General features: G+C 45.4%; 1 protein-coding gene across 1 annotated transcript in view; it reads right to left on the bottom strand.

The window, feature by feature from the left end:
* Positions 1-2,309: 2,309 nt before the first annotated feature.
* The window catches only part of SVOP (SV2 related protein), a 70,754-nt gene continuing 57,975 nt past the window's right edge, over positions 2,310-15,088 (bottom strand). Inside the window, exons 12-16 of the mRNA XM_072802923.1 lie at positions 12,727-12,834; positions 9,801-9,912; positions 8,845-8,926; positions 5,391-5,480; positions 2,310-3,990 (exon numbers count right to left, since the gene is read on the bottom strand). Of these exons, the coding sequence (XP_072659024.1) occupies positions 3,784-3,990; positions 5,391-5,480; positions 8,845-8,926; positions 9,801-9,912; positions 12,727-12,834 (599 nt within the window). The 3' untranslated portion in view covers positions 2,310-3,783. The remainder of the gene's footprint in view (positions 3,991-5,390; positions 5,481-8,844; positions 8,927-9,800; positions 9,913-12,726; positions 12,835-15,088) is intronic.

The raw sequence follows: 15,088 nt of genomic DNA, 5'->3' as shown, positions 1-15,088 counted from the left end.
GGCAGCCCATCAATGAAACCTGGCCTGCAGGTCAATTGTATGGGCTCACACATCATGTAAAGGTTTTTGTTACAACATACTAAAATTGGGAGATTTCCTGTAACACTCTAGATTCTGATTTTAAAGATCGGGAGCTCCCACTGTGCAACAAAATCGGGTAGAGCTGAGCAATGCTGCTCCCTGGGGTCTATGCTTCTCACTCTGCCACAATTCTTCCCTCTTCCTGTTGTTCCTTACACCTTTGTTCCACTCACTTCTGTTCCCAGGCTGTCCTCTGGAGGAAATTAACAACCCATCCCAGCCTTATAATAAAGCTGTGCTTCTTAATTTGAATTAACCTGAGTCCAATTTCTTTTCCTTGTAATTAAAACAGCCTTGATGAGAGTTCTGTGGCAAGGCCCCTCTCAACCATCCCCCATTACCAGCCTTCTTTCTTCATGCTAACAGAATCCCAATTTAGTGTTCAAGAAGCTGTGGGGTATCGCTTGATCCTATGGGATGGAGCCCCTTCCTTCTCCAGCTCTGGGGGAAGACTTATGCTTTTAGACTCAGACTTTACAGCAAGAAAACTTCTTGTGATTGTTCCTTCTGCATTCTACCTCCTTTGAAAAAATCAGATGCCCAGTACCGTGGCAGCCATCTTGTGATCATGAAATTTCATGCATAGGGTCAAATGGCCAACACACAGAGGATAGGAGAGAAGAAAAACAAAAAAGAAGCTGTGTTTTTTTATGTTGAGTTGCTAAAACTTTACTAGAACTGCCTGACTCGGGAGGCCTGCATGGCTCGGTGGTTGAGTGTCTCCCTTCTGCTCAGGATATGATCCCGGGGTCCTAGGATTGAACCCCGCGTGGGCTTCCCACAGGGAGCCTGCTTCTCCCTCTGCCTGTGTCTCTGCCTCTCTCTGTGTGTCTCTCATGAATAAATAAATAAAATCTTAAAAAAAAATAATTGTCTGACTCTGGGCTTGTTGTTAAATGAGGAATTAATATTCAAATAGATAAGATATTCTTGACTGATTTTACTGTTGCTTGCAGCTCACTGTTATCCCAGACTGGTTTACTAGTAGTAACCAAGGGGGACTCTTGATCTCACCCTTTCAGGCTCTCTGTTAGCTAACATTAGCCCAAAATAGTGAATATCTATATTCATTTCAAAGTCTATCACTAAGATGCTCTTATGTTATTGCCAACTCAACTCAATTCTGCATTCTAAGAATACTTCGGAGTAGGGACGCCTGGGTGGCTAAGTGGTTGAGTGTCTGCCTTTGGCTCAGGGCGTGATCCTGGGGTCCTGGGATCGAGTCCTGCATTGGGCTCCCTGTGGGGGGCCTGCTTCTCTCTCTGCCTATGTCTCTGCCTCCCTCTCTGTGTCTCTTGTGAATAAATAAATGAAATCTTTAAAAAAAATAAATAATATTCAGAGTAAGGGAGGGAAAGAAACCACACAACTTTAGCTACCTTGACCATCTTTTACCATTTTCTGAAATCTTTCCTAACACTGAGAGAAACAATGACATTTCCATTAATAGAAATAGGAGCGTTTGGACAGTTCAAATTTAGATACAAATCTCTTCAGCTAAAGGCCTTGAATATTTCAGAGCTTGGACAACTTTGGTGGCATTTCTTGAATCATTCAATAATACTGATTATTTTTTAAGGGTAGGCAATATAGAAGGCAAAGAGTTTTAAACATTCATTTTGTCAAGAAGAGAAAACCCTCAACTGCAAGCCTCTTTATCCCAGGGCCTGGAAAACATTCCTGCCCACTAAGCATTCCTACCCCACCCCAGCCCCCAGCTCTTCCAGGTTATTTGAGGGTGAAGAGAGTTAACATGTTCATCTGGCAGTGTCTGACCAGCTGGAAGGCAAAAAATAACAATAAAAAAAGACAGGCTAATGTTTTATGTTACCCAGAGGAGCTCAGCAGACCAGAAAGAATTAGAGCCATAGCCACCCATAGCTCAAGGAAATGTGGGTGTCCAAGAGAGATAAGTCTACCAAACCGCTTCCTCTCTGGCTGCGTGGGCTGAGGGGGCTACAGTATATTTCAGGAACACGGAATTGTTTGCCATCGATCCAGGAGGCTACAATAGTCACCCACTGTGACCTCCACTCCACACCATCAGAAGATGTTGTCTCCAACAGACTCAAAGTCACAACATATGGCAGTCAATGGTACAACTTGTCCACCTTATTGGAAAGATTATCATATTAAAGCATTGAGATTACCCTGGATGGACAAAGTTGGCAAGATCCTTAAGTTGAACTGTCACTAGGACATCATGACACATGGACAAACTTCAACCCTTACAATGTCCATCACCAACATGTTTTAATAAGAGATGAACGTACACATTTGGCTTCCTCAAAATGTTTACTTCAAGCAGGCATCTCCACGCAGAAGGTCAGTCTTCTCTGGCCTTTGATGGGATCCAGCAGCTTCCTCCTCCTCCTCTAGGCTCCCTGCCTTCACGATGGGGAAATGGCTCATGGAAACCAAATCTTGGAGGTGGATGTTGTCTGCTGGCGTCAGCCCTTCCTCCCGAGGCCAACCAAAACCCAACTGACTGTCCTCTCTTCCTTTGAAAATGTACACATGTCACAAATCTGGGCCCTCCTGTAACTCCACACCAGTGGCAGAGAATATCGCTGGACCCCAGGAGCTGCCTCTATGTAAAGACCAAGCCAGCCCTTGACAGCAGGGGTAAGCAAGAACCAGGGGGGTGGCGGGGAGGACTCCTGGTTCCCTGACCCTGGTGGGAGTGGGTGGTTGGTGTAGCATCTTTTCAATTCCTCTGCCCATGTAGCCAGTTACCTACCCTCAATATCCAAAGCACTGAAACCTGAGTTAACTATTTTCTTTCTCCAAGAGTCACCAACCAGCCTGACCACAAAGGGGTCAGAAAAGAAGCCCCTGGTGTGGCCTTCATTGCTTCTGAAGGGAAGGACCCCCTTTGGCTTTGGGCTTTATCCTCACTTCTCTGGTCTCAGTCCAAATCCTGGGGGAGGCAGAGGATGACAGCTTTCTGAGGTTGCAGTCTGGTAGAAGCCCAGCTGTCCCCACGGACTCGTGGATTCCCCTGGAGCCAGGAAGAGCAACTCCAGAGGGGGCCAGAAGGAGACACATGGTTCAAGTTCAAAAACTTGACATCAAAAGTTCAGATGTCAAGAGACATCTGCCAGAGTCTCTCCACTAGTCAGGCCCTGGGGAGGGAGGCAGACCAAGGGGCCCCTTCCAAGAGAGCATCTCTCAGACCCAGGAGAAAGCTGTTCAGGGCATAGCCGGGTCACCTGCAATTTCAAAGAAGAAAACCTGGGGCCGGGTGTGTAGGAGAAACCTACTGAATGGGTCCTGTTGGTGGGCAGCAGGTGTTGACTCCCTGGGTGGCAGGTCTTACCGGGCTCTGGGCCTGGACTGTATCTACAGAGATTTGTGGGTTGTTGTTCACCAAGGCTGTGACTGGCTGACTCTGGGTGGCATCTGATTGGCTACTGGGAGCACTGGCCACTCCTAAGGTGACAGTTTTCCCATGCAGGTCCACAGGTAATTAACAAACCTCCCCACACACAGACAGAGACCCCCCCAGAACAAATGCCTCCCCATCCCCAGGTGGATCTCGATGAATATGAGCAAACGGAGTCAAGACACAAAACCCTGTTGGTCCAGGTTGTCCTCCTGAGTGAGTTCTTGATGTCGGCAGTGACGGTCGGTGCCCCAGCTGGCTCCACCAGCTCCCTGCATCCCACAGCCTCAAAGACCAGCTCAGCCCCGCATCGGTCACTACTCCTGAGAGCCAGAGTTCGACCTGGTGACGCCTGTGCCATGCGTCCCTCGGCCGACCATCTCTTGGCCCCACTCCCGGTGGCTGGACTCTTGCAGTCCGCGGCCTTTGGTCTCGATGGGCAGGAAGCAGGAGGCCAGGGCAGCCAGGAGGCAGCAGCCACTGTAAACCGCCAGCGTCAGGTACACGGAGGATTCCAGCATGACCTGGGGGAGGGAGACATGCTGGTGAGAGTGGCCCTTCTGAAGCACGGACACCGTCAACCATTCAGGAAGTATTGATGACGCGAGGCCCTCTTGTAAACGCTCTGTGCCATTATCCCATCCTCAGTCCTCACAACGAAGAGCCAGGTAATTGTCCCCATTTTACAGAGGGAAAAGCTGAGCCTCAAAGAGGGTTAGATAGCATACTCCAGTCCGCACAGATACTAAGGATGGGGCTGGGATTTGAGCTCAGACCCCGTCAGGCCCAAGTGTCTGTATCCCTTGAATCTACACTCTCTCTCACAGCAGCACCTCTGCTGACTTTCTAGCTTACCAGCAGAGCTAAAGCCCATTGTCTTGTCTGCCAGATCGGTAGGGGCACGGTCTACCTCTTAGTAATAACAGGATACCTCGAGGGGACTCGGCACCGTGCAGGCACACGGGCAGCTCTCAACAGCAGGAAGTAGTGACACACAATGGCCAAACACAGAAGCCCAGAACTGAGGTACTTGGCTGAAACGTGGTGAAATTCTGTTTATGTGAAATATCCAGAACAGATAGATTCATGCAGACGGAATGCATGGGGGGTGCTTGGCTGGCTCAGTGGGTTGCGTTTGCGACTCTTGATCTCAGGGTTGTGAGTTCTAGCCCCACGTTGGGTAGAGAGCTTACTTTTAAAAAAAAAACTCACATTGGTGGTGGGCTGGGGAAGAGAAGAAATGGGGAGTGGCTGCCTAGTGGATATGGAGTTTTATTTGATGAAAATACCTGGTTTGGGAACTAGATAGAGTTGGAGGTGCACAATGCTGTAAATGTGCTAAATGGTTTTCACTTTAAAATGGTTAATTTTATGTTATGTGACTTTTACCTCGGTAGAAAAAGTGATAAAGACAGGGAAAAACATGAATTGGATATCAAAAAACCAAAACGACTTCAAAATAAGATCCCTTGAAATGTATAAAAATGCTTCAAGACACACTAGGGGGCTGCAAAATTGGGCAAATATGCCCAATCATCCAACTCAGAAACCAGGGTCTGAGACATCTGTTTCCCACTACATCATGCTGTTTTCAACAATTTGTTTTCATCTCACTTGTTTTCATCCAATTAGGTTTTGGCCAAATCATATGGCACCCCCAGGCTCTTCTGCATAGGAAAGACTTGGGTTTGGGTCCCAGTTTCTCTCCCTCCCAGCTGTGTGGCCTTGGACAAGTCCCTTTACCTTTCTAAGCCTGTTTTCTCATTTATTAGCAATACTACTCCTTTCATAGGATGGGTTGTTAAGGTAAAATAAGATAATGCACACCTCAAGAGCTCTGCAGAAGGCTCAGCATGGAGTAACTGGTTGCCATGCTTGGGCTTTTGTCATGCCAACCCCCTCTGTATTTGGAGGTGACACTTACCTGAGCAATGAACGGAGTAATGAGAGCACCCACTCTTGCCATGCCACTGCAGGTGCCCAGGCCCAGTGCTCGAGTTGCCGTGGGGTAGACCTGAAACACAGCCATCAATGTGGGCTTGAGAAAATGCAGGATCCTTCCTCCTCTTGAGCTCAGGACTGATGGGACTGACCCCCATGGGCAAGCCTGAAGTTAGCATGAATTACTGGGGTAGTTGGTGACCACATCAAGAGGCGGGAGACCAGGTGGGGATTCTCATCTCAAAGGGGATAGAAGTTCAACTGAGAAAGAAGGCAAGAAGCCAAGCTGTGGGTGGGAACCCAGTAAGGGGGTCCTCCCTGCCCTGGGAGGCCCCCAAAGACTCCACCAGGAACTGCAGCCCATTCAGGATTCAGATACTGTTCTTCCTGCCACTTTTCATTCATTTACCTTGAAGCACTGGTCACAGCCCTTCAAAGCATTTCATAAAGACCGTAATGGAAATATTTCCACAGTTTCTCAGTGTGTACCCAGGAGTGGCCCTGTGCCTAGCTCTCTCTTAGGCAAAGTGACTGTGCACCTTCCAGGCCAAGGTAATTTAGAAGTAGGCACGTCTTCTCCACTCCCTTCCCCAGTCTGCTTGCTGGACTCCAAGGCACTGGGGCAAGATTTCTCAACTTTGACACCATGGACATTTGGGGATGGGTCCTTTTTCATGATGAGGGGCTGTCCTGTGCATTGTAGGATGTTTAGCAGCATCTCTGGCTTCTACCCACTAGGTGCCAGTAGCACCTTCTACACAGCTCTCCCGGAGTTGTGACAGTCTGAAATATCTGCAGGCCTTGTAAATGTCCTCTGGGGGGCAAAATCACCCTTTGTTAATAGTGGTTGAGGAATTTGCAAGATGCAAGGAACTTGAGTCCCTGAATCACTGTGGAAGTGAAAGCATACCCATATTGGACTGTTTCATTCATGAGAAACTTCTGATGTGTCAATTCTATCCACCTGGGGAGTTGTTATAGCAGCGAGCACACCTCTAATAGCTACAGTGCTCGGTGCAGAAGCTTGGGAAGAATGAAGCATGTAAAGGGAAAAACAAAGCTCGTGCATGATCCCGACACTCAGAGATGACCATTGTCACATTTCCATGTATATCCTTCTAGAATTTTCTATGACTGTATACACACCGGCATTAATTTATTTATTCAATCAACAAATATTTTCTAAGTACCTACCATATACGTTTACATATGATATTTAAGCCACCCAATGACACAGGCAATATATAAATATATTCTCCTTATCAGAAATCAAAACACATGAACTCCCTTTGATCTACAACTTCTCCCAGGAAATGTTCCCCAGAGGTCCCCACTATTATGAAGATTGGAATGGATCCACCCAGATGTGTTAAGTGGTATTATTTCATATTTACCAGTCTGCAATTTGCTTTATCCATTCAGCACTATGTCTTAAAATCCTATGGACATCAGTCTATAGATATATACCCCATTCTATTTAACTGCTGTAATTGTATTCCACAATGGGTATTCCACAGTTTACAATTTAATACAGATTGATAGACAGTGTATTAAAAGAAGGTCACAGACACTGTCCAGCAAAAGGAAGTCAGGGGAGGGGGAGAGCTGGGAGGGCTTCTTGGAGGAGGCAGGATTGGTGCTACACCTATGATGCAGTGAAGGGAGCAGGGTTCAGGACGCTGACTCAAATTGAGAGCTCTGGAGTGCTGTGGGAATGAGGGATAACCTAGACACCCTCCTTCCCCTGGCACAGCATCTGGTACATAATATTCTCCTCCTCCCTTTGCTCCTATCTGAAATAAGATGAAATAAAATACAATAGATATAAAATGAAGAAACCATAAACCCTGAGTGTGGGAAATTGGACATGCTCCAATGCTATCGTGTGGGGTGTGTTTATGCAACATTTTAGAGGGCAAGTTTTCAATTCCTCTCAATGTTTGTAATGTTTATAGGCTTTAACTTAGCAATTCCACATCTTGACATTTATTCTACAGGAAGCACACGCGTGCACAAGAGTATATAAAGCTGTTTACCTTGGCATTATTTGTAATAGTAAAAAGCTGGAAAACAGTCCAAATATCCATTAGTAGAATTGTTATAAAATTATGATTTGTTTCATACTATACTATACTACATAGTAAAGTATATTAATATTTATGTGTATATATACCACATAGTATCATATAATATCTAATATAAAGTATATATATTATATGGTAGAGTATATAATACACATGGTATATATAGTATGTAGTATAACAGAATAGTATATATAATATATAGTTATATATAGTAGAGTTAAAGGGATGGTATATAATACATATAGTATATATACACTATATGGTATAGTATAGTATATATTAGGATATTATAGGATACATTATATATAGAATATACTGTATATCATATAGTGTAGTGGAGTAGAGCAGCTATTGAAAAGAACAAAGTAGATCCACATGTCCTGTGCTCATTGTCTTCAACCTTCCCCCCCCAGAATTCCCCACCTCATCCTCTGCCCTGGGGTTGGCCTACCTGGACCACAAAGGGCTTGCTCCTTGGCCCTCTGGCTTCTGGTTGGGCTCAGTCAATGGGAAGCCCCAGTGGAAGATGGGAAGGAGGTAGAAGAGAGAGGTCTGGGTCTTTATTCTCCTGCTCTTTCCCTGCCAGGTTGATTCAGGCCACATGTATCTTTCAACTAAAGGCCACAATTTCTCTCTATACAGGTCTCTCAGGGACCCTGGAACTCTCCCCTCTCCTCACCCCACTGGCCTTGGATGGCAGAAGTGTCCCCAGCTACCTCCACCCCAGTGCAAGCTCTGGGGCACTGCTTTACTGCTTTCACACCATTGTAATTAGTTTCTTTATTAAATTTCTTCCCAAGGCAGCCCAGCTGGCTCAGTGGTTTAGTGCCACCTTCGGCCCAGGGCGTGATCCTGGAGACCTGGTATCGAGTCCCACGTTGGGCTCCCTGCATGGAGCCTGCTTCTTCCTCTGCCTGTGTCTTTGCCTCTCTCTCTCTCTCTCTCTCTCTCTCTCTGTGTCTCCCATGAATAAATAAATAAAATCTTTTTAAAAAAATAAATTTCTTCCCAGTTGCTCACTTTCCCAATTTGGTACATGCACTAACACAAATTAGTATATGCCTAGAAGAAAACTGAACTATCCAAAAAGCTTGTATCTATGAAGGGAGAATGTGGGGCCCTTTAATTTTTGGTTTTATGCAAATCAATACCATTTGGAACTTTTATGTTGAACATCAGCTTTCATAAGCAGAAAAAAATGATTGAAAGATAGCCTGAAATAATGAAGAGCTTCACAGTAACTACTCAGACAGACCCACAGACAAATTTCATGCTGAGGATCCCAGGCTGGGTGTTGCTGGAGGCAGAGCTCCCTCCCTCCCCTTCCCAGCTGCTCCCAGACACTTGTCCTACCTCAGGTGTGTAAACATAGGCTGCCTGGAAGCCTCCAGAAATAAATGCTCTTGCAATGAAGAGTAACAGAGTAAGCATATTTCTAGGGAGAGAAAAAAAAAAAAAGGTGAGCAGGTATTTTTTGCTTGTTTCAGCAAAGTCTTATCTGCCCCAGCAGAATTTATACCCTAGGAATTGGCACAGCCCATCTCCACACCGGCACACCATCTCGGTGCCTTCTCTAGAGGCCTGCCTTTATAAGTCTATCATTCTCCAAAGTTCCAGGTCAAGAACTGCAAACATCTGTGGTGCCCAGGTTGGGGGCAAGGTCAGAGAGAAGTGATATAAATCATTGAAAACCCAGACAGGACTTTCTAGAGTCAGGAACCAGCTGAACCAGTGAAAGTAAACTTCTGTGCAGTATTTTTAGGATAATCCTGGTCCCTGACCCTCTGATCCATTGTTCCCATAAATGTCTAAGAACAGCAACATGTCAGGGTGTAAACTACCTCTCCAGGCTTTCCACAAAGTCCTCATCAGCTTTGGTCTGGTACCTCTCTGAGATCAAGAGAGGCACAAGCCACTTCTATCTTGATAGATGGGAAAATGGAGAAATGCCAAAAAGGGATTATACAAACAGGAAGTATTTCCGTTGAACAAAGGAATACTTTTAACCCATACATAAACAGTTGTATGCATAATTTCACCGGGAGACAGTGTCAAAAGTCTAAATGTGAGCATGTTGGAGCAAAACCTGGACCAAAGCGCCCTCCTAGTCCTACCCCCATCGAGTATCCAGGCCCAAATTCGAGTCTGATCTTGTGGTCCAGAGCCCCAGTCCTAGTGAGGGGCTGGGGAGGGGGCGTCTCTCAGATGACCACCAGGAGTGTAGTCCACAGCTTATAGTCCCAAAGAGCCAGTGACCATGACCTAAGATGTGAGTCTGCTGGCTGGGGAGAGCTGGTTTCACAACCCACCTTCCAACACAGATGAACAGCAGGAGGCTGCAGAGGGAGAAGATGACGAAGCAAAGGGCCATGGTCTTCTTGCGGCCCAGGCGGTCAATAATCCATAGAGTCACAAGGACACCTGGGAGAGAGCAGGGGCACCATGGCAGGTGGCTTCCAATATGGCTCCCAATGCCCCCCATCTCCTGGTGTTCACACCCTTTATAATTCCCTGCCCCTGAGAGTGAGCTGGACCTAGCAAGTCTCTTCTAATGACTAGAATACAAAAAAGCATTGGGATGTCACTTCTGGGTTGAAGTTATAAAAGAATCTGTGGCTTCCATTTTGCTGGCATTCTCTCTCCCTCTGACTCTTCTTAGGTACTGGCCTAAAAGTGGCCTCTGGCCAACAGTCAGTGGAACTGAGGTTCTCAGTCCAACAACCCTGGAGGCATTGAATCCTGCCAATGACCATGTGAGTGAGCGTGGACCCAGACCCTGCCCCAGTTGAGCTTTCAGATGTGACTGCAGACTCTGAGCAAACACCTCTGTTGCAGTCTTGTCGGATACACTGAAGCAGAGGACCCAGGTAGGCCACTCCCAGCTTCCTGACCCACAGAAACTGTGAGGAATAAATATGTTGTTTGAAGCCACTAAAATATAGGAGAATTTGTTACACAGCAACAGATAACTAACTAATATAGGCACCAAGGGATGTGGCACTCATTGAATCCAGGTAATGGACACCTAAGATGGGAGTCAGAATCACCTGGGTTCTAAGGCCTCCTCTTGCCTCTGACTTGCTATGTGGTCTTGGGTTTGTCCCTTGTCTTCTCTGAGCCTCAGTTACTTCATCTGTAAATGGGACTCAATAAAAATAAGACTCCCTACTTCAGTAGAGGCAGTATAGCATGATGCTTATTATGAATAATTTTAATAATAATTATTAAATCTGGGCTCAGCACTTTTGGATCTATTATCTTGCTTAATCACCAAAAAAAAAAAAAAAAACCTTAAATAAATGCTATCAATAGCCCCATTTCCCATACTTATTCCATCAAAAAATTAAGTGCCTACTGTGTGTCAGGAACTGTTCTAAGAGCCTTGGGATGTGCCAGTGAACAGAAACAACAAATCATAAATGTAATAAATAAGAACCATCTGAGTTTCTGAAAGGTAAAATCATGGAAATCATTGAAAAGTCATGGTGCTTTAAGTCACAGAAATGGTTACTGGCCATGTGGTCTAACTCTAAGCCCCTCGTCTTACCCACTGGGCTATATGGGGGAAGGGTTGTAGATGAAAGACAAGGTAGTATAGGAGTGAAGACTCTGGTCTCTGTGGTGGGACCTCAGTTTTTAGCTCTGCCAGGTGTAGGACACTTAATATTGTAGCTGAGCTCTTCTAGAAGCAGACTCTGGGACAAGGGCCCACGTACAAGTGTTTGCTTGAGAGGTAACCCAAAGAAGCACCAGTGGGAGGTTGAGAAAGTAAGATAGAGAAGGGAAGGCAAGAGTGTCCATTAAGCAAGTTACCACTGTGGGCAATTGCTATAGAATTCCACTGGGGGGCTCTGGAAGCCAGTGTGGAACATGCATCTTAGAATTTTTATATATCACCAACTCCTGCAGTTATATTTGAAAGCAGTTCCCAGGTGTTAACTCCCTGGCACTTCTAGCCACCTTGCTTGCTTTTAGATCTTGAGCCTTTCCATTCCTCCTGAGATAGCACTCAGACACGACGCAGACACTGGCAGCTGCAAGTTGCAGGAACAGTTTTTGCTACACCTCTCTGGGCCTTAGTTTCTTCAGTTGTAAAATGGGGATAATTTTGCTACTTCAGAAGACTATATGGGACATATCTATAAAAAATTTAGTATAGAGCCAAATATACATACAGCAAACACTCAGTATATGCCAGATACTATTATTGTTGTAATCCTTACTGGTTTTTTTAAAGGAAAAAACATAGATCACCTTCACTTTATGTGCAGGTTTGGATTTTTTTTGACATTCCGCTGATCCTGGGTGAGTGCTGGTAGAAGACAATTATGCATCTCTTGTATTTCTTAAGTGCAAAGACACCAGCTTCCCTTTGTCCCAAGCTATCATTTCATTTGGAGAGCCGACAGCCTTGAATGATGGAGATACTGTCTCCTTCCAGAGCAAGGGGCAGGTCTGTTTACTGTCCAGTACAATAAAGATGATGTCTCTCTCTGGAGCAAAAGCTGGGCAGGTTTCCGGCAGCCATTATAAGAGATTTGAGTTCCCTAAGCCTGGGATTCCTCAGGTAAGCAAAGTGAAAAAGGGACTGAAGAAAAATATTGGGAAGTCAAGGAAAACTGTAGAATATAAGGGTCAAGAATATAGGGAGTAGTAGGTCAATCAGGCCCATGGAAGAGAACACTCAGGGAATTCCTCAAGTAGCAACCATCATCTATTATCAGCTTTTGTATGCATTTTGGTGAGCTGGTTCTTACAGACTGTCTTCAGAAAGACATGAAGGGGTGGGGACAGACTGGACAGACTCCAGGGTGGCCTTTATGTTCCCCACCTATATATTTTTTAAAGATTTTATTTATCTTTAGAGTTAGAGCACAACAGCTATACCCACTTACACTTGCACGTGTAGCATCTACCTGGACCCTCTCTCATCATCCTCGTGAGACTTGGGAGCGAGGGGTGCTGACACTTATAGACTAGTCGTTGCTTGCTAGTCTCTGTCTCTGACCCAGGAATCTCTTGTCTTCTGTCAGTGAGTGTGACAATGGGCAGCCTAATTTGTTAGCCTTCAAATAGAGTAGCCTTCACAGTTCTTGTCACCTTGTAGCTAAGGGTTGAAAAAATAATCTAGAAAGGGAATTTGCTTCCAGGCAGCACCAGGTGGAACCACCAGATGAACAGCTGCCACGTTCACAGGCTTCCTTGCCCCAGCCCCACCTCACACAGGTTCCTCACCTGGGAACTCAGAGAGAGTAGTCCACAGCAGATCCATGTAATCCTCCTCACTGAGGTACTCACAGGCCAGGCTGCATTTCGCTTCTACTGCCTTCTTCTGGCTAGAGACTGGGGAGGTGGGAGACAGGAGAAAGAAGAGCCATGCATAGAACCTTGAACCACAACCTCCTGCTCCCCCTCCCCATTCCCTGGGTATGATTCAGCTGGGAAACCGTGGAAAGAGCCCAGGCTCTGGAGCGAGACAGACTCAGATGTGAATCCCAACCAGCAGAGCTATAGCTTTATCTCTCTGAGCCTCAGTTTCTTCATTAAACTGGAGCTAATAAAACCACTGTGCAAGGTAGTTGGGAGAATGAAATCAGGCTGTGCATATGAATGTGCTTAGCCCAGAATTGGCACATACTATGTGTTTTCATGGCAGACAGACTCCAGGGTGGCCTTTATGTTCCCCACCTATATATTTTTTAAAGATTTTATTTATCTTTAGAAAGAGAGAGAGAGAGAGCATAGAAGGAGAGGGAGAGAATCAGGCTCCCTGCTCAGCCGATCAACGTGGGGCTCAATCCCAGGACCCTGAGATCATGACCTGAGCAGAAGGCAGACGCTTAACCTTTTGAGCCACCCAGGTGTCCTGGTCCCCACCTATATTATCTGGCCCCCGTTACTTCCTTGATCCTACCTTCAGTCTCTCCCTTGCTCTGCTCACTGTACTCCAACCAACCGATCTCCTTGCTGTTCCTTCAACACTTCTGCCTCAGAATCTTTGCACTGGCTGCCTCTTCCTGGATTGCTCTTTATATACCCCTGTGACTAATTTCCCCACCCCTTCATGTCTTTCTTTTTAAAGATTTATTTATTCATTAGAGCCACAGACTAAGAGAGAGGCAGAGACACAGGCAGAGAGAGAAGCAGGCCCCATGCAGGGAGCCTGATGCGGGACTCGATCCCAGATCCTGGGATCACAGCCTGAGCCAAAGGTAGGCGCCTAACCGCTGAGCCACCCAGGCATCCCTCATGTCTTTCTTTAAATCTCACCTCATGGAGGCCATCTTGATCATCCCATTCAAAACTTCAACCTACTCACTGCCCCTTACTCTGCCCCTCATTCTTGACCTCCCTTATCCTCCTCAACGATCTTTTTGTCCCATACATTTGTTAAGAAATAGCATGGAAGACTTCAAAATGAGCAAAATGTTTTGTCTAATGCACCCTTACAGGTTGTAGCACCTTTCATTATCTTTGATCTATGCACATTATAAAATACTGATATTAATGCAGGGCACCTGGGTGGCACAGTTAGTTAAGCATTTGCCTTTGGGTCAGATCATGATCTCAGGGTCCTGGAATCAAGCTCCAAATGGAGGTCCTTGCTCAGCAGGGAGCCTGCTTCTCCCTCTCGTCCCTGCTTGTGCTCTCTCTCTCTCAAATAAATAAAATCTTTTAATAAGAGAGAATATTGATATTAATGCAATTGATTCTTGTCCATCAAAATGTAAATTGTGTCTAGTGATGCAATTGATTGTCTTATGTGTACTGACAAATCGTACCTCCAACTGAAAAGCCTTTTCAGTATTTCTGATTGCCTCTATACATTTATTTTTTGAATTCTCCTTTGAACCAGTTGTAACCTCTTACTGGCATTAGTAGACAATCCTCCATGGGTTGCTCACATTTCTGCATGTTTCATAAGCAAAGACACCAACTGTCTTTGTTCTGGACTACCTTTTCAAGGACCTTTAACCAACAACTTTGACAGGAAGGATCTACCTTTGGAGCAAGGGGCAGGTTTGCTGATAGCCTTCGGAGGCACAGGGTCCCTGCAGGGCAAGAGTAGGCTTTACCTGCTTTAACCCTTTACCATCCAGTATAAGAGAGCTAGATGCCCTAAGCTCAGAGATCCTCACTCTTAACATAACCCATTGCTTTTGCAGGTGTTACCTCCCTCTTCACATTGCCCTGTGGGAATGGGAGCTCCTTACTGGTGTAAGGAAATGCTGATACTTATCTCCTGCTATTATTGTGAGTAATAAAGTCTTTTGTCTCTGATCCAGGAGTGTTGTGTCTTTTTGTGAGCATCTGTGGAAGCTGTGGGAGGCTAACTTGTTAGCTTACAAATAGGTAAATCCTCAGACTTTTCACAGTTCTTACCTGGTTCATTCATTACTTGATGGGTTAAATAAAATAAAATCTTTGACATGTTTCATTGTATATTTGTATGAGAGGCATGATTTTACCTTTTCTTTAAACATTTTTCTTTAGCACACCTATCACCTGCCAACATGCAAGTTTTGTTTACTTATTGTTATTCTCTCTCTTTTTCTCTTTCTTCACAAAAATATGAGCTCAAAGGGTAGGGATATTT

Source organism: Canis lupus, chromosome 27, assembly GCF_048164855.1.
Source record: "Canis lupus baileyi chromosome 27, mCanLup2.hap1, whole genome shotgun sequence".
NCBI classification, from domain to species: Eukaryota; Metazoa; Chordata; class Mammalia; order Carnivora; family Canidae; genus Canis; species Canis lupus.
The sequence above is the reverse complement of the archived record's forward strand: the minus strand, read 5'-3'. Positions and strand labels throughout refer to the sequence as shown.